Below are 24683 nucleotides of genomic sequence, written 5' to 3' on the forward strand. Positions count from 1 at the left end.
ACACCATGCACCGTCTCTTTTTATCCCCTCGGAATCGTAAACCATGGAAAGAGACGTGGCATAGTATGGGCTTTGCGCATGTCACTTCGGGCAGTGAGTATCGTATATAATAATTCTTTGTTTATGTCGGCCTACTGATAAATAAGCATAGGAAAAGTAAAAAAATACTGATAAATTTAGCATAGGAAAAGAAGTAAGATTAGGTGATACCATCTCACCCAAGTTATTCAATGCGGTACTTGAGGGAGTTTTTAGGAATTTGGAATGGGACACAGCAGGAGTAAAAATCATCGGTCGCTTCCTGAATCTTCGGTTTACAGACGATATAGTTTTAATAGCTCGCGATCCACCTGACCTACTTAACATACTAACATAGCTGGACAGGGAAAGTAGGATTAAAAATTAACGTAGATAAGACCAAACTAATGTTCAATAGTTATTACATGCCACATCTCATTAGAAAATAAACCAGTAGAAGTAGTAAATAATTATTTATATTTAGGTTAAATAATTGACGTATCCGGTAGTTAAGATGAAGAGATAAAGAAACGCATGATATTAGGATGTAGTGCATTTGGACGAATGAATGCTGTTTTTAAATCAAAAACGCCACTCTGCCTGAAGAAAAAGATCTTCAATCAATGCGTTTTGCCCGTGATGAAAGGGTAAAAGGAAAACTGCAGGGAAGATGGGTAGGCGAAATTAGGAAAATGTGTGGGATGAAATGGATGAGAGTTGTGCAACACAGAGACGAGTGGGAACGTGTTGGAGAGGCCTTCATCCAGCAGTGGATGGTGAGTGGCTGTAGATGATGATGATGATGATATATGGATGTATCACTTAGTATTGAACAGGAACACCATCGAGAGCACAAAATGTATTTAATAATGAATGCCATATGACTTTTATGTTTTGGCTTCAAAATCCAAATGTTTTCCTTGGATTTTGTCATCAAAAAACATTAATGTTTTTTTTTTCATTTTTATCTCACTTAAATTTACTTTAATAGTTTTTTTTTTAATTTGAAACAATGATTTCAATGGAAAATAGATAAAATTTCACATTTAAACATTAAATCAGCTACAAATGAAATTCAATTTAACGATGTTTAATTTATACACACCTATTTATATATGTACATAATACTGAATTTCATTTTATCATCTCTTTGATGAGGTTGAGTTTAAGATTAATATTATTTTTATCACCAAAGGTCACTGCAGCTGTTTGAAAAATGTCAACAGCAATAATAAATATGAAAAATTAAATGTTTTCATTTGACATAATTACCTTGATAAACAAACCACAACAGATGTAAAATAGACGATAAACATACACGCGAACAAAAATAATAACCAAGTTACAATAATTATTCGATATCATTTTACCAGATTTATCCGGCTTTTTTTTTTTTTGAGCCAATTTTACGTGAGATATGGACATATATTCACATGAATACATGTTTTCTTTTAATTTTTAACATTGTGTATGCTTATGTATATCTTATGTGGATCAACCCCGGCTAAGCGACAGGTCTGGTGTGTGTATTTCAAACCGAGAGGGTTAGTAGCGATCGATTGTAAGCGCGCGCAAGTCGTCGCCAGACCGAGCTCGTCGTCGAAATCGCACAAATCACCAAAAATACAAACATTTTAGCGATTCATAACACAAAATCAACCCATTTCGACACGCAGAAATCGATTCGCCAAATAAAAATTCGACAAATCGACAGGGAAATGGACGTGCGAGTGGGATAAAAGGACAAAACCGGAACGGCAGAGAGCATCACCGTGGGAATTGACCTGTCGCAAAAGTATATCAAATTTTTTTCATTGTAATAAATACTACATATACATATTCTTTCAGTTTATTGTAACAATTTCTAAGCATGCCTTTCAAAATATATAAATAATTTTTGAATTATATTTCAAATATTAAATTAAAATCGGCATACTGCAAAATGTGAGTGCGAATTCGTCGAATACCTTTGTTTTATATATGTACATATGAACGTTTATATTTATATGTACTTATTTGACATCCTTTGGGAAAACCTATGTGGAAACTCACCCCTCTATTTACTTATGTATATTAGATGAAAATATTATTGCATCAGTGACGTACGTACATAACGGATTTTCCACCATTTGGAATTTTCTTTTAAATTTTTCCATATTAATTCAGTTTTTTATTACGTCGCAGTCATTAAATAAATTAATTGTTAATTCGATTATTTGATTCAATATAGATAATTATTAAATTGAACGATCAATTTACAATCGAATTCTGTTATAAGGAATTGTTTAACAGCAATTTCCATTATTACTATTACAGATAAAAGTTATGATAACAAGAATTTATTGTAAATATTTACATGTTAACTATGTACGTATACATAAATTGAGTAATTCAATGCAGAAAATCGTCTAAATACAGTGTTGGTAACACCGTTTATCATTGATAATAAATTTCATACATTTATATAATATTCAACGAAAAGATTTAATCTCTAAAAATATATTATTATATACGAAACGAAAAAAAACAGTTCGGAACACGAAATCGCGTGTGTATTTCTTTATGTTAATTAATTTTGATTATTTAAAGATAAAACTATAAAAAAAAGTGGTATAAAGCCTGAAATGGCGCAGGAAATAAAAATGGCATTGAGTAGTTTAAATTTCAAATACAACAACGACCGCAAATTAGGAGGACGTCCTTTCCATTCAAACAATACGACAAAGTAACATAATGGCGTTGCGATAATGGAAATGGATACAGAGTAAATATAGACGTCGGGATTAATTACAATTGGGAGTAGTAATAAATTAGTATCAATTGCGAGCAATTAATCGTTATACTTGGTATGTATGTAGGTACCTCACATTTGGCAGAAGCATCGTACTTGCTAGATTAAATTTACATACGCGATGAATAATTGTATGTACTTTGAAAAATTACCCTAATTTTATTAACGATGTATAACAAAAATGTGTCGTTGATAAAGGGTTGACGGGGCGCGAAACTAGTGCGTGTTTCGATGGTGTTATAACATGTAGTACCTCGGTTAAGATTTATTTTTAAATAATTAACATAAATTTAAACGCATTATATCTGCATAAAGTTACTTTAAATTGTTTGCAGAAATTTATTTCATACTAGATGTCTAGGACAGCGGTCGCCAACGCCAACGTCATACCATATGCACAAATGTGTGCAACGCCCACGGGCGGCCGAAATTTAAAGGCGGCTCAAAAGAAATGAAAGTCGAAAAAATTGTATTCTTTTAAAAATACGAAACGAGACATCGCACTTTTTAAAATGCATTTAGTTTGTATTGCTGTATACTTTTGGATTGTTGGTGCAAGTTGCAATTTGTAACACACTTCGGGGAAATAATAGGATTGTAGGTATAGCTTCGGTCCGCATAGAGCTAGGTCTTTTATGTTCTATTATCTTTGCGACTGCCAGATGTATTTTTTCAAGGATGTTGAGTATTGGTTGGTCATCAAGAGATCAATATCCTAGATGTGGGATTGAGAGTAAAAATACTATTGTATTTTCATTAATGAACTTGAAAACGTTCAGTCTCTTTTGTCGTCTGTTTCTTGTTGTCTGTCGTCTTGTTTCTTGTCGTCTGTCGTCCTGTTTCTGAACAGAAGTTCAGAACATAACTTTTTGGCTTTCTGTCTGCTTTCTGGTTGACTTTTATTGTATTTTCAACACAATATTTACCACAAGGTATGATTTTTTCACTACTCGCATGCACTTCATTTTTTTTTTATTAATATTATTTACTTGTTGTTTTACCCGGCTTCGCTGAGTATTTGTAATATAAATAGCTTAGACATGGCGAATCTTATAGTAAATATTCATTTATTTTTTTATTAAATTTATTTGAATCGAAAAAAATATATATAAAAATATAAAATATATATATATATATATATATAGAGACTTTGTTTTGTTTTCGAAGTTCCCAACCAAAAATACTTACATACAAACTTAGAAAATCTCTTTAGAAATTGTATATTAGATACAAATGCTGATAAAATTAAAGACCGGCCGATTTAAGTTTGCACACAGGCAGCAGAACTCCTAGGCGCGGCCCTTATGGTCCGTGATCAATGCTCGCAAAAATCATGTACGGAAAAATCAGTATAAGGAATAATCAGTGTCCGAAAAAGTCAGTGTTTGGAAAAATCTGTTCAAAGTTCGTGTCCGGAAAAATCACCGAACCTAATAAAAGATGTAACGCCACGTCCTGTTTATCGTCCATAACATTATTGGTAGCCATGCCATGTTTACCATACCAACTTAACTATTGTTTTGATATGTTAATATCAAATGATAGGTTACAGCACGGGAGACTACCAAAGAGTCTCCTTTGCCACATAATTGAGTAGAGCTTTGCCGAGAATGTTTGTAGCCAGACAGATCTCCCCATCTTCCTACACCGCGCTGTTGAAGAAGGGCCGGGCCGCACCGCTCAACTCGCGAACAACTTGGTTGAGGGCGACCAGACCAATGCATGCAGGTAGATGGGACATTCCACACTCGTCAACTTGTTTGTCGCACACATTTCCATAAATTTTTTCGTGTCGCGCAACAAGTCGGCCGACAAAGTTGCACGGTGCGGCCTGGCCCGAAGAGTACTCGCCAGGGTTCACCTCGTGACTAGTCTCTATCTCTTCTCCCACCAGTTGAGATCAACTGGCCGATGATCCCAATCCTGGCCGATGAAGCAGGATGATCCCACCTAAGTATTTGTAATGTCGTCCTCATCGTCGTCTCGTCCCCCGTCCTCCTGGAAGCTTCCCTTCATACCAGCAACAAACGAGGGCCACGCTAATTCTTATATCGTCCTTACCACCATGTAGGATGAGACGATTGTTATATTGGCTACCAACGTGGGTCTTTCCTCTCAGAATATGAGAGTTAGAAATAAAAGTTCTCTTCTCGTTATTTTATTCATTTATTTAGCAAATTATAAAGTACAAAAAAAATGGGTTCGTGGGATTTAAAATTATGAATCGAGTGGTTGGTGAGGTTCGAAAGATTGGCGACCGCTGCTGTAAAAGACTGCTTTAAATAGTTAGTTCAGTCATTTTCCAATTATAAGGTTTCATGACCACATACAGACAGACGTTGTAATTTATATTTAAACATATGTATATATCTATCTTGTATATACACATACGAACATATATAGATAGAGATATGGTCATAGAGATGGATTTTTGCAACAGTTGAAGGAAAATCCGCACTAAGTCAGAACTTTTAGGGAGTACAATTTTCCTCCGTGCTGGTTTATAAACTTTTAGTAATATTATTTTAAGGCGGTAGCAAAAATTACAAGTTTTTTAAAGCAATCAAGTGTACAACCATGACTATTATACATATAGAAGAGAAGCTTTGTACAGCAGACGAAAATAGCAAACGTATGTACTAGTACGTGAGCTAAGTCAAAACTATTATGTAGTTATTTTCATTGTGCTAAGATTGTTTACACATTTGTGCAATGTCAAATACATATGTATATGTATGTACGTATACATTCATTCTGCTTATAGTATTACTAGTGGTTTTACCCGACTTCGTTCGGTATTTATAATATAAACCGCTTAAACATGGCTAATCTACATAATAGTAAACATTCAGTTGTTTTTTTATTAAATTTATTTGAATCGAAAAAAAATCCAACCAACCAGAAACGAATGGTTTTTTTTATATATAAGGGAATCCGGAACTGAAAAAGAAATCAGGAACCAGAACTGAAAAACGAATCGAAATCGAAAACGGAATCGAAATCGATATCGATATCGTCGTTACGGATTCTAATTTCTACAAACCAAAGCCTACATACAAAGTCTATTTCGAAATTATATATTAGATATTTAAGACATTTGAATATTAATTACTAGCGTAGCCTTCCAATCTTCTGTTTTCTTAGGATGTGTGTAAATTTTGGTATAGAGTAATAAAGATTAAGCTATTTTTTACATGCGATACTTGAATAAAAATAGTTTATCGAGATTTCTATCTCAATCACGCTTGTTTCATAAATGTGCAATTTCACCCTTTTCGAGCCAGGTTGAAGCGTGGATAACTTTTTAAATTTTTAACGCGATAAAATTATGTCGCACGTGAAAAAAAATTATAAACTTAACCAGGCTGACAAACCGTGCAAAGTCAAAGAGAAAAAAGTGCACTCGGGTGAATTCGCACATAACCAGACAAGGAACACTGGGCACATTGACTCTTTCGATTCCTCTCGCTTATCTCGAAGAGACATTCTACGTGCTATATCTGCAAAGAGTTTTCACAACGCGAAAGCTATAAAATATCTGCCGCACACATACATAAATAAATATTTATAGCCATTAGATGTAATCGGGTCAATTTATTTTGGTCTGGCCTCTTTCAACCTTAATAGATACGAATACCTGACGATGTTCATGGGAAGTTTCGTAAAATTTGGTGGTGACCAAAAAAAAAGTATGAAGGCATTTTTATATATTTTTAGCGACATGATAAACCCTGCGAAAGCCGCAAAATTCGTAGACGGAGAAGAGGGGAGATAATGTGTACGTGCACAACGATACCCACGGGGCGTTTTACATTATGGATATTAATATTGTAAATTTGTTTTTAAAAAACGCTATGGACGAATATATGGATATTATTTTGAAAATTTATATCCAGCGTTTTAACGACGTAGTGCGAGAACCACCTGTTGAAAGGGTGGATTTTTATTTCGTACGAGTTATCTTTTTTGTCTAGATACGTACAGACACATGCAGGATTCTCTCCGAGAAAAAAATCTAGAATAATGCCATCATAAGATAACAGGGTAAAATTTAAAGTAATGGGTTTTTTTAGAGTATTTTTTTTATGTAAAGGTATGCACATAAGTGCGTTTTCCCTAGGTATGGCGCATTCTATGAAATACAGTTATTTTAATATTTCCATATTTCCATTTTCAGAAAAAAAAATGTAATGAGTAAATTTAACAATTGAATTTAAAAAAATACATTTCTAAAACATAAGAAATATATTTTTTTTAAATAGTTGCATTAGGTAACCATTTAATAAAAAATTCAGTTTCTAAGTTATGAAACTATAAATTCACTTAAATAAAAAAAAAAAAATTATATAGCGTATCCGAAACTTAAAATGACAAGTTACGGACTTTTGTAAACACCAGTTATATAATATACTAATATTTACCTACTTAAGGATCATTTAGGTTCGCGTCGTTATTTTATAAATTATTCACATGAAAAATACCTAAATGGATTGAAAAATTCGTCTGATGGCTGATAATAGTTTGTAAATACAATCTAGCAGGAAATAGATCGATTGTTCAACAATTTTCCAATACTGAAATATATTTTTGATCACAGATAACTTCCAATGAACCATCGATATGCGTATTGTACATAGAATAGAGATTGTATAATTTGGATTACTTTTTTTACCCTTGAACGTATTCAACGAATATACATACATGCAGGGTTTTTTCCCATGTAACGCGGTTGAACGGCGTTCTGGCACCTTTTTGTCTCACTATTTATGTTTCAAACGAATATTCTATATAATATAATTTGAATATAATGTTTTCCAATAAAAAACTTGATAATAAGTGAGTTCCGTCACCTTTTTTTTCAAAACAAAGCCCTTTATACAGGGCTACCGAGAGGGGAGAAGCTGGGGTTTAAGTTCCAGGGCCCGGACTACCTGAGGGGCCCTGTGTTGGGACGTTCGATTACTTAATTGTAAAAATACATATATTTGTTTAAGGCTAAATGTTTATCATTTTTTGATCCGCGCATTCTTTGCGTCCATGTGAAATCGTACCTGTCGTATCATACTTTCTTATTCGATTATTTCAAAAAATAACATTTAAAATATAGGTATTTTTCTAATAGTTCTGATTGATTTTTCGCATAGTAAAGATATAACTATAAGATTTTTATTTTTGGTTTGTCATAGGGTATGGAAATATTTTTCCAGGGCCTAGGATTACTCTCGGCGGCCCTGCCTACATATGTATATGTATTAAAGATGAAACATAACGACATGATAACGGAAAATGATAGTGGTAGATGATTATACACACGTATAACGTCAAATCAGAATATTCTAATCTCTAATTATCCTTAAAGTGTTCCGCAATGCTTCAGCATCAAAATGAATTTCGTTCACAAATAAGGATTACTAGATATTGGCATGTGGTTTCGTTCATCTGATTAATATCTGACGTATTGTCAAATTTGTTAGGACTAATATAAGCGAGTTCGATAACTTGCTGACGTTAGATAATTTTGCAAGATTAGCTAGCACTCATCTGTCTGGATATATATATACCTACAGACAGGTATCACTATGTTGATTGATGTTTTTAATTAAAAATTAAATTAAATTTTAGCTATTATGAAAAAAGCCATGTTAATCGCGCTGTTTCCTATTTTACACCTTCTATTTATTTTATTAAATTTAACAAGAATTAACCCTATGTTGGGATACAGTTTGAGATTCCGAAAAATTTGTCAATCCACCATTTTTTTGACATTTCTAACTCCATGACTCTTTTATAAGTATTGTAACGTAGAGGTTAGGTGAGTGGCGCTCGTGGACCGATGGTTTACTAACGCAGATCACCTGATCTCTCGTTCCCTCCAAAATGGCCTCTATGTATGAATGAGCCGTATGTAACGGCCAATGGGATCGTCCGACTCATCGACCAATAGTTGTTGAGCCCAAATATGTATAAATATAGGGCGCTCTCGAATTGAAAACCATTCCGACTGGGAGCGCCGATGAGAGCAGCGTCTTTCCCTCCGATCCTGGAAGCCCCCTCTTTACGTCCACGCAACAGTATTTTGATTTTTAAATGCTTTTTATTATTACTAAATTATGTTAACAGTGCATCTTATATATATTTTAATAGCTACTGATCTACTGATCATTTTCTATTTTACAATTTTAATTTAATTTTGTTAGTAATCATAGTATTAAATTATACTAATGTTAATGTACAGCATTATAGGAAAAATACCTAACAAACCTATTTACAATTCTTATAAATGTTCATAATACATCTAATACATAATATTAACTAAATAATCTAAAGTCGACGATCTAAAGCAGATTGTGTTTAGGTAATCTGTGTATAGACATTTTGTTGTAATCACCAAGACTCTTCACAAGTATATTAGTATGGTTATTAGTAGAGGTAGGATAGTCACAGTGCTATCCATTATTCGGCAAACCATGCATTTACAACCTTTGAACAATACACGGCCCCCTCAGGCTCCGGTGACTAGTTATAAGTTATTATCTGTCATAGAATCTACTGGTTAGTTTGTTTGTAATGTCTGTGACTAACGGAATATTATTCATGGCATGCAGTTTTTTCAAATTAGTATATATGGGTGTGTTATAGATTATTTAAAGGGTTTATTTTGTATTATTTGGAGCTTGGAAAGTTTAGTATTGGAGGCGCTATTCCATACAAATGAAGCATAGGTTAATAATGGTAATATATTTTTAATTTATTTTGAGTTGATATAGAACTATGGCGATTAAATATTGGGTATATTGAGGATATACCCCGCATCGCTTTGCATTTCACTGCCTCAATGTGAGGTGCCCATCTCATTCTTTTACCGAACGTGACTCCTAAATACTGTTACGTACGCCGTGGATTGAGCGAATTGTACTTAGACCAACGGATATCTGTTATCGGTTAACTAAAGGCATGCACTTACTTCCAAGAATTATATCTGGACTCTAAGTGCATTTAGGCTAAACAATGACCGTTATTAGTTATTTCTCAGAATCGGTACGGGAAGACCCAATGTCTTGGAAATACATATCCGAATACGTGACTATACAACAGGTAAACAGATTAGGCGTCCTGAGAGATCTACCCTTTATAAGGCGGTACGTAGGCGATATAATTCATTCTGGACTGTATCTGTATCTCCTTAATCATCAATAAATGCTGTGAAACGACTGTTGGCCTTTTACTTGGATCCTCCACCCACCCCTACGCAACAATACTTTATTACTGATTGCCATTTCAGACCTTTTTCCAGAGGGGATTTTCAGATCTGAACTTGGCTTATGCTTTCTAATGCTAAAGAATATCGAGTCTGTTTTGGTTTGATTAATTTGAATTTTCCACTTAGTGAAGTGTTCCCTCATTGTTTTAATTGCAAATTCGAGATTTTTACGAATAGTGTCTGGATTTTTGCTACTTGTGAAGCAAGCGGTATCATCTGCATCAATGTAATCAAGTATCTACTCTTGCATACATACGTGTCTTTGGGGGAAGTTTCTAGACCGCTTAAAACGGTTGTTGGAGTTTAACTTCTGGATCAAGAGAACTTAATCACGACTGTAAAAGGCTCGTTTAATTGTTGTGTTGGTTTTTAGGTGTTGGAGATGTTGGAGTGGTGGTCGGGCGGTTGGTGGGTGGCCATGTGAGGGATGGGGGCGCGTCTCGGGGCGGGCGGGGCGCGCGCCCGGGAGCGCGCCCGTGTCAGCTTCTTCATAGTGGTGATGTTTTTCGCAGTCTTCGGACTGATTGTCCTCACAGAACTTCTGCTGGTGGAGCCAAGGGAGCCCCGTACTCCCTCGTCAGGCTCTGCTGATAGACCTGACTACGAACAGTTTCAGGTAAAGTGTTTAATTTTTTTAAAACTGGGCCAACGATTTAAAACGAATAATTTGTATTTAACATTTTGGACCATTGTGGCATTACAGGAAGAACCTAACGTGCCACAATGGCCAACATAATAAAATAAAATAAGAGGGACAAAACAAAAAATAATAAAAAATAATAGAAATTAAGAGGGCTGTACACCCGAAACCTTAATTTTGTTGCCGTTCCTTTCTTCGATATATATATATTGAGTCAATGTATATATTGAGTGAATGCGACAATATATATCAATATATATATATTGAGTGAATGTGACAGTTGCGCTTCGACCGGATAAAACGTATTTTAAATTGACAAAATCGAGGTTTCGTATTCTCATATTTTCTCCTCCGAAATTGGACCAATTTTAAAAAAAAATTCATCATCGGTATGAGAAAGATATTTTCTGTGCAACTATGTGCATATTTTTTTTTAAATCGACCGTTAAATAAGCACGCTGGACTCTTTTCGTGGGTGTAAAAAAGAGGCGATTTTATTGATGTTTGGTGGCTCCTAGCTCCTATAAAAAATAACTAATCAAAAAAAACAAAACGATAGATGCAACCCAATGGTGGATATCCATAGCATATTAAAAAATAATTTCTCTAGTGCCATAATTGAGGAAGGGAGAAGTCTAATACGTTTGTATGGACTAGGCGCTGGTGTCCAGCCCTCTTAATAACAAAAAGCAAAAGCAAAATATTAAGGGTAAAGTCTGAATACTCGACAGGACGGAGACCGCTCGGTCGGAAGGGAGGCTCGGTTGACCCGTTCCTTCCTGTGATTTGCTACTCTTTGCAATGCCAATAGTATTGCCGTGCCCTGAATTAACTCGACTTTTACCTAATGAAATACTCCGATATATACTGCCAGGTTCGTATATAATTTCGAATGGTTGGGAAGCTTACGGAAATATTCCGAATTCCAGTAAAAGTGGTTCACCAGGATAATTTCGTGGATCCAAATGATAGTGAAATACATACGCAAAATGTGGATGCGTGTAAAAAGAAAGATGAAGTGTCAATTTGGCACACCGCGTACCCGTTTTGATTCATATTTAGATGCATTTGTATTGAACCACAAACGAATGCGTGTATATTCCATTCGCAATATGTGGAATATTACCGTACGCTACCCAACCGTCCGAAATTATATGCGAATCAGGCAGTATATGTCGGAGTATTTCATCAGGTAAAAGTCGAGTTAATTCAGGGCACGGCAATACTATTGGCATCGCAAAGAGTAGGCAATTACAGGAAGGAACGGGTCGACTGAGCCTTTTTGATTCGATTTTTTTTATTATTATTATTTTTATTTTTTGGGGAGGTAGTGCAAATTTTGGATTTGCACCCGGGTGCCAACTACCCTTAGGGCCGGGCCGCACCGCTCAACTCACGAACAACTTGGTTGAGGGCGACCAGACCAATGCATGCAGGTAGATGGGACATGCCACACTCGTTAACTTGTTTGTCGCACACATTTCCATACATTTTTTCGTGTCGCGCAACAAGTCAGCCGACAAAGTTGCACGGTGCGGCCTGGCCCGAAGAGTACTCGCCAGGGTTCACCTCGTGACTACTCTCCTCCTTAAATTCTAACTTAAAATTCGAAACAAATTCAAAAATTGACATACAATATCTGTGCACCAAGCCATCGATATGTACCTACATATTATGTTTGAAACGAATTTTAGTCTAATTCCAGAAAATTTATTTTAATTACCTAAAAAATCTAAGGAAATCACCGACATATCATTAACTCTTATTATGCATATACATATGTACTGTGCCTACTGTGCTTAAATTCAATCCAAGTAATATATTTATGCATTCACTAAACCTCTCTCATCAAGGTAATTTTTAGTGCTCTAAGGAGTCTAAGCCGAGTTAATAACATGTTACTTAAGTCTTCTAGCCGTGTTCCTTGATTACATACTTGAATGTTAATGAAGTGATATGTTTTCAGGGTGAAGACTATCTAGGTGTACGATTAGGGGTGGTTCGCGTGGTTGGAAGTCACACAGAATCCAAGGGAAGGGCACCCTTACCACCGGTGTCTGAGGAACGTTTACCACCACCACCCCCAAATGCCACACCACCCGATGCACAGTGGCAGCCAGTCGGGGGCACCAGGTATAGCTCCCCTTGCATATTTCAACAAAATCGATTCGTACTGCGGTTTAATTTGAATCGTGAAATCTTTATATATGATGAAAATTGCTCACCATTATAGTGTCCGTTTGATTCGAATTACAGGTATAAATTTTTGGTGTACTCTGCATTTTACGAGCATCGAGGTGGACGTTCGGTAAGACTGATTGGCGCCACCAAAACTAGGGGCGCCGAAAGAGTATGGTGCAGACTTTGGTTCACTGGAAACCACTCTGCAACTGTTCTAGCCAAAGTTAAGGTATGTTATCTATACTGTCGTGTTGATTAATTACACCGAGCAACAAAAAATCACGTTTTTTACTTACCATGGCGGAGACTAATCAATCTTCACTAAGTTTGACCCACTAAATGCGAATATGGCAGTATTTTTTGTTTGCTCTTATATTCGAATACTTTTTAAATTCTCTACATAATTAATTGTCAGTATTTCAAGGCTATAAAAAAATTACAATCAATCGAAAAAACATTTAACTATTGATTTTTGGAACAGCAATACTAAAAAAAGCCAAAAATCTGTAAAATATTGCCATTTCTTAAAATGCTTGGATCTCTTAAATGAGAGACAGCTAAAAAAAATCATCGTCATGTTCGAATTAAGTGAGTCAAACTTAGTAAAGATTGATAAGTTTCCGCTCTAATACAAATTATGCTCAGAGTTATCAAAATCGTCATCATTTTCAACCATTTGGATGAAAGACGCTCCAGTTTCTACAATTCATCTTTGTTCTGAAATTTCACACGTTTTCCTTACTTCATACAATCGTGGCCTTCTTTGCGTCCTTTAGTTTCTCTTGGGTACCATTTTAGCACTTTTCTTAGCGTCCATTCTTCTAGCCACGTGATCCAATTTCTATATCTAATCGTTAAATTGAATGAATGCTTAATTTAATTTTTCCGATAAACAACAATAACCCCAAAAAATACATTAAAACTACATACTAAAAAGATAAATTATTAAATACAAATTGAGAGAAATAAGTAAATAAATAAGTAAATATGATATTGTTCTCATTGTGGAAATATGTTTGCCACAAAGGAAGTAGGCAAAACCTCAATAACAAAGCTATCTTCAAACGGTTGAAATAATGCAAAAATATGCAATCTTAACTTTTTATCTGAATGCACAGTCATATGTTTTTATTACTTTTTCAATACTGCATGATTATTACTTCGTTTTAGTATAGTTATAGTTAGCGTTTCAAAATGGAAATATTACATTTTATTGTGGACTACTCTACACATATATGTATATATTATACATATATATGTATGTATGAAGGCCTAGCAAGCAGTGCCGGCCTTAAACCCAATGGCGCACTCGGGCAATTTTTTCTTAACATTTCAATTTTAAAGCGCATTTGGCGCATCGAGCGCCGCCCTAATTTATTTGGCGCCCTCGGGCGCCGCCCGATCTAGCCCCCCCCTAAAACCGGCACTGCTAGCAAGTAAACTTTCCTGGCCAATACATGAGTTATATTTCCAATGTTACAAATGAATATTATAACAAACTACTTATACTTACTGTCAGCTTAACATTGATAGTATAAAAGAAGAATAAACGTGTTATAGATGTGTATGTATGTATATAGAAAATATAGATTCACAGAGTCTTTTGATTGTATAGTATTAACCTTGAATGCTAAAATACCCGCAGATTATTCAGTATGTAGGGAAAATATACATACATACATATAATCATATGGCACATTTTGATGCGGTCTCCGTGACGAGCCAGAATGTTAAATTACAGAAAACACAAATTTCGGAAGGCAAAGATCGATAATCGAAAGATCGAAAGCCGAAAAAAAAGGGTGCATGGTAATCGGTACATACTCACTTAATTTGCGCGAGCAGGATACAACAGGAACAAGAGGAACAGGCTTTTCCTCCCGTATTCTGCGCGCGCACATTAATACGGGAGGAAAAGCCTGTTCCTCTTGTTCCTGTTGTACCCTGCTCGCGCAAATTAAGTGAGTATGTACCGTTTACAATGCACTCTTTTTTTTATCTTTCGACTTAAGATCTTTCAATTTTCGATCTTTGCCTTCCGATATTTGTGTTTTCTGTAATTTAACATTCTGGCTCATCACGTAGACCCATTTTGTTGGTTTTCTATAAATATGTACATGGTATAATTTTTTTTTTTTTAGATGATCCGTGAAAACTGGAATTTAAAATATAGCGCCTGTTTTATAGTATGTCCACTAAGACGTAACCAAACATGTCCTCACAGTGTGTCAGTGGTAGCAAGACCTCGAGCACCGTTGACTAATCTCCTCAGAGTTCTTGGACCCCGTGGTGACATTACGCCACCGTCGCCTGAAAGCTTGGCCGTGTGCATTAAGCCATTGCACTTTTATTACAATAGACCTTTACAGCTCCTGGAGTTTATCGAACTGAACACTTTGCTTGGCGCAACACATTTCATGATGTACAATCATACAGTAGGCAAACAAGTCGCCTGCATTTTAAATCATTACCAAAAACAAGGGACTCTGTCTCTATTTCCATGGCAACTGAATATGATTTCTCAGAAAGAAATAAGGTAAAATTTTAATGAAATAAATAAATAAAGCATTTCATTTACATTTTTACAATTGTGACTGTCCAGTGGTGTAGCTACCGCGCCCGCAGACCCCGCAATGCAGGGGGGCGCCGAGACCTGGAGGGCGCCACGAAGCGCACCTTTTTCACTGATTTTTTAATTTGTTCCGTAATTTTTTTGAAATAACTTTTTTAAAAACTTCTCTTATTTTTCAAACTATTTGTAATATACGTGTATGTACTATATGTACGTACATACATTATTATACATATTTTGAATTCATCCTCATTGTGTAATCGATCTACGCCAATTGGGCTAGAAGACTGCCGTCTTTTTCCATCTTTTGAACGTCAGTGCCACTTTTCAAACTATTTGCTGAGAATTCTCTCTTATTCTTGTATATATTTACTTTATCTATGTACGTAGTAACAATAGATGAAGTTTTGTGATCATGCGAAAATTCGAACTCGAGATTTTGACTGATTCGAACTCAGAATCGATTACTGATCACGTTTTCATGATCTAGAAAAAATGTTTTTCAATGTGTAAACAATAAAAAAAAATTATATGATAAAAACCAATAAAATTTATAAATTTTTCGCTGTCACCATTAACAGGTGGGAAGTTTTTAAGGAAATTTCAACATCACTTACTTTAAACAGATTGTGCACTGCTTGTTGGTCGTCCAGATTAAACTATTAATGCACTTCGATATATAAGTACATATACCGATACGTAAAAATGGTATAAATTATTAATTTGGAAAGTTATTTTGCTGTAAGTAAATAATATGAATATATGGGGGGGGGGGGGGGGGCGCCTTAAAATATGTTGCGGGGGGACACCAGAAATTCACGCTACGCCACTGTTGTGACTATAACCAAATAATATTGTGTTCATAGACAATAGTCAATTTGAATAGAAATATTTGTCGCTTTCTTTACATTCCATAAATAAACTAATGCAAATATATATTATACTGTTTACTAATAGTAAAATATTTCATATATTTGCAGGACTGAAGGTTTATTTGCAGCATTGAATGACTGCTTGTATCGCAGCATGTATCATTTTACATACACAGCACTAATGGATTTAGATGAGTTTATAATTCCCCACAAAACAAATACGCTCCCGTCATTACTAGAAAACTTAAGCGAGAGATCAGACTCGAAAGCAGCAGGTGCTTATTCATTTCAAAATGCATTTTTTTATTTGCAATGGCCGGATGAAAGACCTAAACCTGAAGACACCAGATTAGTTGGAGCACTGATCACACAAAGAAAGACACGTCGGAGACAAAAGTTGCATCCGCATAAGCAGCGCAGCAAATACATATGCAGACCAGAAAGAGTGTTCGAAGCAGGGAATCATTTCGTTTGGGAATTTGTACCGGGTAGTGGGGCACTGAGTGTTCCACCAGATCAAGCGATTCTTCATCACTACAGAGTATGTGATTTTCTTTATGTAGAGTGAGACGGAAACAATTAGAGAGCGATCAGTAATTTTAAAATTAACACTTTAATTGAAAATAAATATTCTCTAGCTAAATAAAAGAAAACTAACTGCCTTAAATAACAGTTTTGGCTTATTTTGTAATAGCGAAGTATCCTTTAGGAATCGCTGTATACAAGGGGTGGAAAAGAAGTAAATAATCAATTCTCTCCTAATGGGAAAGACTCGGCCTACATTCTTGCTTGCCTAATTAATCAGCGGACGATTTTTTGCTATAGGGCTATTTGACACCAAACTATCCAGACGTTAGAAATTACTATCCAATATAAAGTTTAACTATTTTGATTAAGCAATGGAAAATGTTCAGTAACATGTTCAGATCACTTGAGTAAATCAAAAATTTAATTTAAGGCATAATGTTGATAGCATTTTAGGGGCCCTACGATATGGTCGAGTTTGGGTCGTCATTCTGTGAGTTGGGACCAATTCGACCATGTTGGTGGCTACAACTTTACTTTCTTCCCACCCATCGTATTAAACAGAGTGTTTACAACAATACCGTCATTTCATTCCTTTCGCCCCCATAACATTATGCTATTCTAAACGGGTCTACCTCACGGAACCGAAAGTGAAAAGGTCGAAAAAGCAAATATCGGAAGGCAAAGGGTGCATGGTAAACGGTACTATGTATATATAATATACATCAGTGGCATGCGGTGAAATTATCTCTCTTTTGGTCATACAGCCTTGTTTAATGTGCGCGCGCAGGATACGAGAGGAAAAGCCTGTTCCCCTTATATCCTGCTCGCACAAATTAAGTGAGGATGTACGACGGGGGGAGGGGGGGGAGAGAGTTTTTTCCTCTTGTATTCTGCGCGCGCACATTAATACGGGAGGAAAAGCCTGTTCCTCTTGTTCCTGTTGTACCCTGCTCGCGCAAATTAAGTGAGTATGTACCGTTTACCATGCACCCTTTTTTTTGATCTTTCGACTTAAAATCTTTCGATTTTCGATCTTTGCCTTCTGATATTTGCGTTTTCGGTAATTTCACATTTCGGCTCGTCACGGAGACCGCCTAAACATACATATATGCATATATATAGTTTGGTTTTATTTGGCCAATTAATATAATTTACTTTTAATTTAATGTCTTAATTTACAAATTACTACATAAATATCTAATTGTTTCCACCTTGACTGAATATATGGGTTCGGTTATTATTAGTCACAAAGCGCTCGCCCAAAAGTCAAATAAATCTCTATTACAAAACATCTGGCAACCGAAAAGTCCATCATACTAACGAGAACTCGAGTGCCAAATATTCCGTATTCGCGATTTTCATGGCAAAAATTGTCTTTTGGGTGATCGCAATGTGACGAATAATCCAATTACCGAATATATGTTATACATTTTTCCTCCGAGACATCAATACTAATTGGTTATTTTTTCAGGTTTGTGAGTTTGGTGGTGATGATTGTATAAAAACACCATCGTACGTTGATAGAACGGCACTCAAGTATAAAAATGAGCTGGTGGAACGTGTCAAACGACAGTATGATGCTCTTCGTATGCCGTGTGCGTTGCCAGATCTACCTCCGTTGCCAGTCGTGTCTTTACGGATGGCACCGATGCCTCATCCACTATCACCCCCTGTGTGATCATTCCAAATATATTTTTATATGTAGATACATTATATCATATTTACAGTATGCATATACATACATACGTATTCACTTACTACACATACATACATGGATACATATTTTTTTCATAAATATTAAAATGTCTATGAACACATGCATACATACATAAATTATACCTAAAAATAAATAAAAACAGGTGATGAAATACACTAAGTAAAAATCAAAGATTTAAAAAACATAATATATGTATTATAAAATTTTATATTTTCTTCAACGCTCCAATATAATATTTTATATGTGGTCCAACAAAATTATTCGAAATATACATATGCAATGGAAGAATCAAACAAAACCATTTAGTTTGGATCAAAATCATTCACATTTGGTATACAAGTTTGAAGTATGAAAGAATGATACAAAACTATTTTGAAACTGCTAAATTACACTTTCCGTATATGCCTTTATTTCATGTCTAATAAGGCAGACACAGTATATTTTGATTATTTTAATTCTAACTTTATATTATATATGATAACAAAGTGTTCACTTTAATGAAAGCATGAGAATTTCATACAAAGCAATGATTTTTATAAACCATAAATGTAAAATAAATTATTTTAAACGCAAAATATTCAAACTCACGCTAGTTAAAAACAATAATTTTAGTGATAATAATGAAAATCTATTTAATGGTTGTTGTTTAGCAAAAATATATACATTCATTATATAATTATTACTATATACATACTACATAAAAACATAATCTAGCAAAAACATATACAAAAGGCATCATAAATGTTGTCAATGCAAGCTCGTGTAAGTTTACAAAGAAAAATCAGTATTGAAAAGTATTATAAGACTATCTCATAAGTATAGAAACATAAATATTGCAATCGTTTTAAATACATAAGTGCATTTTTTATTTTCACTTCCACTCGTTGATAGTTTTCCAATATAATTTCTTCACAAATTATATTGGAAAAACATCGACATTAATATTGTTTTAATACGATCAATTTTTCTCATTGTAAATTTATTGAAATATATGTATATGTGTATTATATATAATGAACACAATTGAGAAATATTTGACTCTTTTGCACTTTTGATTATATATTTTTGTCGAATTCTTGTAAGTAATATGAATTTAATAATAATTAATTTCTCTAACATTCCAGTGTTCATGTTAGCTTACTTGCATAAGCATGCAAAATTGTACCATTTACATTGTGTATAGCAAATTATATTAAATATTGATCATGTTTTCTATGGTGATTTATCAAAAAAATAACATAAAACATAAGTGATAGCTTTTAAGAAATTAAGTTAAAGAATTTACAAGAGCTCTTCCAACTTTTGTCTGAGCTTTTTGACTTTTGTATATATATTTTTTTATATAAAGAAAATATTGTTTTATTATTTATAATCGTGAATGTATATAAGATTGTCAATAAAGTGTCAATACACATAATTCGTTGCTATATATATTTTTATCCCATAGTCACCATTTTTTTATACACATATGTATGCTGCATAGACTTACCAAAATATGTTTTTTTAAGCCGGGATAATTTTGAGAGTATGCTTATAGCAGAAAATGACGCCTTCTAGGTTATGATTGAAAAGGCTAAGTATTAAAATGATTGAATAGTTATATGAATTTTCCTTCCCAGCTTTTATTTTTCCAAGTGTCACATTTTGCTAGGCAAAAACCTTTTGAAATCATTTCATCAAACTGTAACCATATTTGTTTAATTATTTGCAAATCATTTTTTACTAGGCTTTTCTGTTTCACTTCGCAAACGATTGAGCTAATTTCACCTTAAGCTACAATTTCAGACCAAGTTAATTCAGTGTTGTTTATCCAATTAAGATTCTGATCCACTTTTTGTACGGCGTGTATATATGTATGGCGCTTTTTAATTTTTACTAAATAACCGGGACAAAATGACTGGGACGTATGATAAGCCTATGTACATAAGGTGCATAAATTAAAACCCGACTAAAATTAGTCATTTTTATACTATTTTCACAAACTTAGATTAGCTCACGGTAGTTTTGAATTTATTTAGTAACAAATTTTTAATTTATTTTATTTTCTAATCTTTACGAATTCGCCAAGATATATGTAGAACGTCTTTTTCAAACTTCAGCCCTATCCTAAATTTGTTGTACCTCAATTTACATACAAACATCCTGTAAAATAATTTTGATTGCATTTTTTTGGCCCTACACTTGAAGAAATGAACCAAAACACACCACGAGCATTGGACAAACTTAAATGTGTCTAGTAATAGATCAAAACTAATATAAGCTTTGTAAAAATATGTATGTAGATTCTCACGAAGGACCAACTCATACATTAACCAAATTGTAGGATCATGCCAACAGTGCTTTACGCTATAGTCCTATTTTTACAAACCTCCTTTACGTTTCACTTACGATTACAATTCAGAGGACTTTTTAAATCTTATCCGATCGTTCATAAGCCTCTTCTACATTTCATTTCGCAACAAATTGATCTAAAATTCCTCATCTTCAAATCATTTTGAGACTTTGCCATTTTTTCTATCGACTAAACCCACCAAATAGCAAATCCGTTCGACAAGCCCTCAACAATCAAGATCCATTTGAGCTTATTTTAACCCATCTAAATAGAAACTTGTCGTCTTTAAAAGCCTCACTGAATAAAATAGCATAATGCCATAAGACAAATATTTTATTATTAGAGATCCAATATACATGTAGTTATTTTTCTCAGAAAAACTATCAGTGTTCAAAGCGAGAGCGCAAAAAACGTCACCATCTTCAAAAGTTACGAAAATCTGCAAGTGTTTATTACTATTATTTTTCACCATTGACCAAACCACGCAAAATAGCAAGTTTTAAAACGATCAGAAAACTGCAGGAAGATACTGAATCGTTTAAGCAAACCTTAGAAGAGGCCTTGTAAAAAAACATGCCCTTTCTAAGAAATTGACAATAGAACATATAGTAGAAACCATTGTAGCACATCTCCAATGAGATATTTGGAAATTCTTTGTCTTATAGCATTATGCTATTTATTCAGCAAGGCTTTTAAGATCTCCACTCATCAAAATAAATCAATCATAAGCGCATAAAAACATCATTTACAATAGAGAAATCAAACAAAAGTTTAAGAAAATATATTTATTAAATCATTTCTATCATATCTAAGTACACATTGTAATAATTTGTCATTTTCTATTAAACCAGTTTAATAAAACACGACAAAAAGAATGAGATGATCTTGTACAGTATTTAAGTAATGGATACAAAATATTGGAAATCCTTCGGAACACGAGGCATGGTCAAGCTGCAAACACGTTGCCGTAGTCGAAATTGTAACCTGCAAAAAAAAGAAGCACGTTTTAAATAACGAAATGACACAGAAAATGCAAATATAATTAATTCATGATAATCAGACCGCTGTAGCTGTATTCGTCCACATTAAGTTTCAGAGTTCTAACCATTGACAAACTATTCATCATTTTAACAAGTTCTATACATTCAAATTTAAATTTAGGAAATATTCACCTCTAGTTCAGTCCCAAACTGCAGTCACCGCATTGAGATTCCAGACCTATAAAAAAAAATAACGAAACATTTAAAATAAAACAACTAATGAGCAATCAACAACAGACTACAATGCAAATTTCAGACCTATCATTAAGTATCATATATGTATCAAACAACATAATAGGCTCTATGTATGGTTCATCATATATAAGTAACTCTAAATCGGGAAACAGATATACATTTCAATTACCATTTAGTAGTGGAAAGTCGAATCAAGGAAAACTTCTAGCAAGCATGGCTACCCAATTTCAAGGGCTTTGAATTCTTCACATTTTTAAGCGTGGTTCTTCAACGGTCGGCATATCCTTCAGACAACATACTCTTCAAAATCCTGGAACAGAAAATATCAGGATTAATAAAAACGTGGACGATCTACTGGTTATAGTCAAGTGTGTGAGCTTCCAATTGGTCGATAGGTGTTAGTATTGAATGATGGCAAAGATGCGCGCGGATTTAGAGCACGTGGTCAACGGAAAATAGACCACGTGGAAAAATGTGCAGAATTTTACATTGAGGAAGCTTCAGAAATGAAATGAGGCCACCACGCATGGTGCTTGATATCGATGTAAATTAGTTACCTGAGAGTGGACATGACGCAAAGTCCAAAGATCTTCGGGAGTTAGCAGGAAGACGTAATGCCCCGGAGACGAGTCGGCACCGAATGAACGAATGCCGGCACAACGACGACCCACATAACCTCAACGCGCATTTAAAGTGCACATAACAACAATCTTATCGACCGGAACTTTACTCGATTTTATTTTAGTTGAAGCTACGAAAACATTGGTTCGGTGATTACTGGTCACAAATTACTCGTCACAAAGTCACTAAAATCTCTATAACGAAACATCTGGCAGCCGAAAAGTCCATCATACTAACGATAACTATCATAGTAACGAGAACTTGAGTGCCAAATATTGTGTATTCGCGATTTTCATGGCAAAAATTGTCTTTGTGACCACCCCAATGTGACGAATAGTCCAATTACCGAAAACATTATAGGATTACAGTATTTTTTCTATTAAATAATTTTTGGCCACTTGAATACAAATGAAACATCGATACTAATTGACAGTACATCAGTTGAAGATGGACAGAAGTCCCATCGAGGGCTTCTATCTTTTGTTATAGTGTTTTAATTTAATTTCTTTAAATTTCGATTGATCAAAAACTTTGATATGACAGACGGTAGTAGTGATTCTACTTTCTATGTATATAAAAAATGGTTACACGACAATTGGTGCAAGTCCAAAAGGTTCAACGACAAAATGTACCCGAAAATTAGTGCACTGATTATTATTGTAAATTAAAATTAGTGCACATTTATTATAAATTATTATTATTTTTCAATTTAAATAAGTAAATATTGGATACGGTTGAGAACACCTGTCATTTACACTAATTTAATAACGCCCGCTTTGTATACGATAAAAAGTAAATTATTCATTTGAAATAAAGAAAATTTTGGAGACGGTTGAGAAGCCCTGCCATATAAACTAATTCAATGTAATCTGCAGTTCATACGCTTAGAAAGTATTTTTTTTTTTCAATTTAAATAAGTAAATATTGGATACGGCTAAGAACCCCTAACATTTAAACTAATTCAATGACATCTTAAAATGATATTCAATGAGTCGTGATAATGATATTTGTCGCGGGTACATTTTGTCAGTGCACTAATTTTCGGGTACATTTTGTCGTTGAACCTTTTGGACTTGCACCAATTGTCGCGTCCCCATAAAAAATAGTGGTCTCCGTCACGGGCCCGAATGTGAAACGCCCGAAAACGCAAATGTAAAATGCGCGCGCAGGATACGGGAGGAAAAGCCTGTTTCTCTTGTTCCTCTTATATCCTGCTTGCGCAAATTAAGTGAGGATGTACGACGGGGGGGGGGGGGGAGGAGTTTTACCGCACGCCACTGATATATATATACTAACCGTTTTTCATATGTATGCATGATAAACGAATATTTTCGACTTTTTCACTTCGAATTTTTCACGGACACCCCTCCTAAACATGGGTCTACCTCACGGGCCGGAATGTGAAATTACCGAAAACGCAATAATCGGAAGGCAAAGATCGAAAATCGAAAGATCTTAAGTCGAAAGATCAAAAAAAAGGGTGCATGGTAAACGGTATATACTCACTTAATTTGCGCGAGTAGGATAAAACAGGAACAGGAGTGTAGGCATATAGTACAACTCTGGAGTTCAAACAGATCACTTCTACGAAGAAATCTCTTTGTACATACAATAACCATTGTATCAATTGAACGAAAATAAAACGATCCTCTTTTAAACTCAACTGAATTTCCATAGGCCGGGAAACGGTCGAAACCTTTCACTCGTCCTATAAGAGGAATAGGCTTTTCCTCCCGTATACTGCGCGCGCACATTAATACGGGAGGAAAAGCCTGTTCCTCTTGTTAATTAAGTGAGTATGTACCGTTTACCATGTATCCTTTTTTTATCGTTCGACTTAAGATCTTTCGATTTTCGATCTTTGCCTTCCGATATTTGCGTTTTCGGGCGTTTCACATTCGGGCCCGTGACGGAG

At 34.6% G+C, this 24683-nt stretch overlaps 2 protein-coding genes and 1 long non-coding RNA gene across 3 annotated transcripts in view; 2 read left to right on the plus strand and 1 right to left on the minus strand.

The window, feature by feature from the left end:
• LOC143920951 (Golgi to ER traffic protein 4 homolog) overlaps positions 1 to 23035 on the minus strand; it is a 317113-nt gene extending 294078 nt beyond the window's left edge. The window contains exon 1 of the mRNA XM_077443997.1: positions 22926 to 23035. The gene's annotated coding sequence lies outside the window, so the exon portion shown is untranslated. The remainder of the gene's footprint in view (positions 1 to 22925) is intronic.
• LOC143920959 (uncharacterized) overlaps positions 1 to 24683 on the plus strand; it is a 561395-nt gene that overhangs the window by 300815 nt on the left and 235897 nt on the right. The window lies entirely within an intron of this gene.
• LOC143920919 (uncharacterized) lies at positions 1566 to 19993 on the plus strand. Its single transcript, XM_077443955.1, has 7 exons — positions 1566 to 1813; positions 10444 to 10686; positions 12677 to 12843; positions 12967 to 13120; positions 15033 to 15427; positions 16444 to 16876; positions 18335 to 19993. The coding sequence occupies exons 2-7, from the start codon at positions 10498 to 10500 to the stop codon at positions 18539 to 18541; spliced, it is 1545 nt and encodes a 514-aa protein (XP_077300081.1). The 5' UTR covers positions 1566 to 1813; positions 10444 to 10497; the 3' UTR covers positions 18542 to 19993.

The sequence above is a fragment of the Arctopsyche grandis genome, chromosome 13 (genome assembly GCF_051622035.1).
Source record: "Arctopsyche grandis isolate Sample6627 chromosome 13, ASM5162203v2, whole genome shotgun sequence".
NCBI classification, from domain to species: Eukaryota; Metazoa; Arthropoda; class Insecta; order Trichoptera; family Hydropsychidae; genus Arctopsyche; species Arctopsyche grandis.

Coding starts and splice junctions, on each gene's coding strand:
- LOC143920919 (XM_077443955.1), top strand. CDS start 10,498: ATGGGGGCGCGTCTCGGGGCGGGCGGGGCGCGCGCCCGGGAGCGCGCC. Junction 12,844..12,966: donor CAGCCAGTCGGGGGCACCAG/GTATAGCTCCCC, acceptor TTCGAATTACAG/GTATAAATTTTTGGTGTACT. Junction 16,877..18,334: donor CGATTCTTCATCACTACAGA/GTATGTGATTTT, acceptor TTATTTTTTCAG/GTTTGTGAGTTTGGTGGTGA.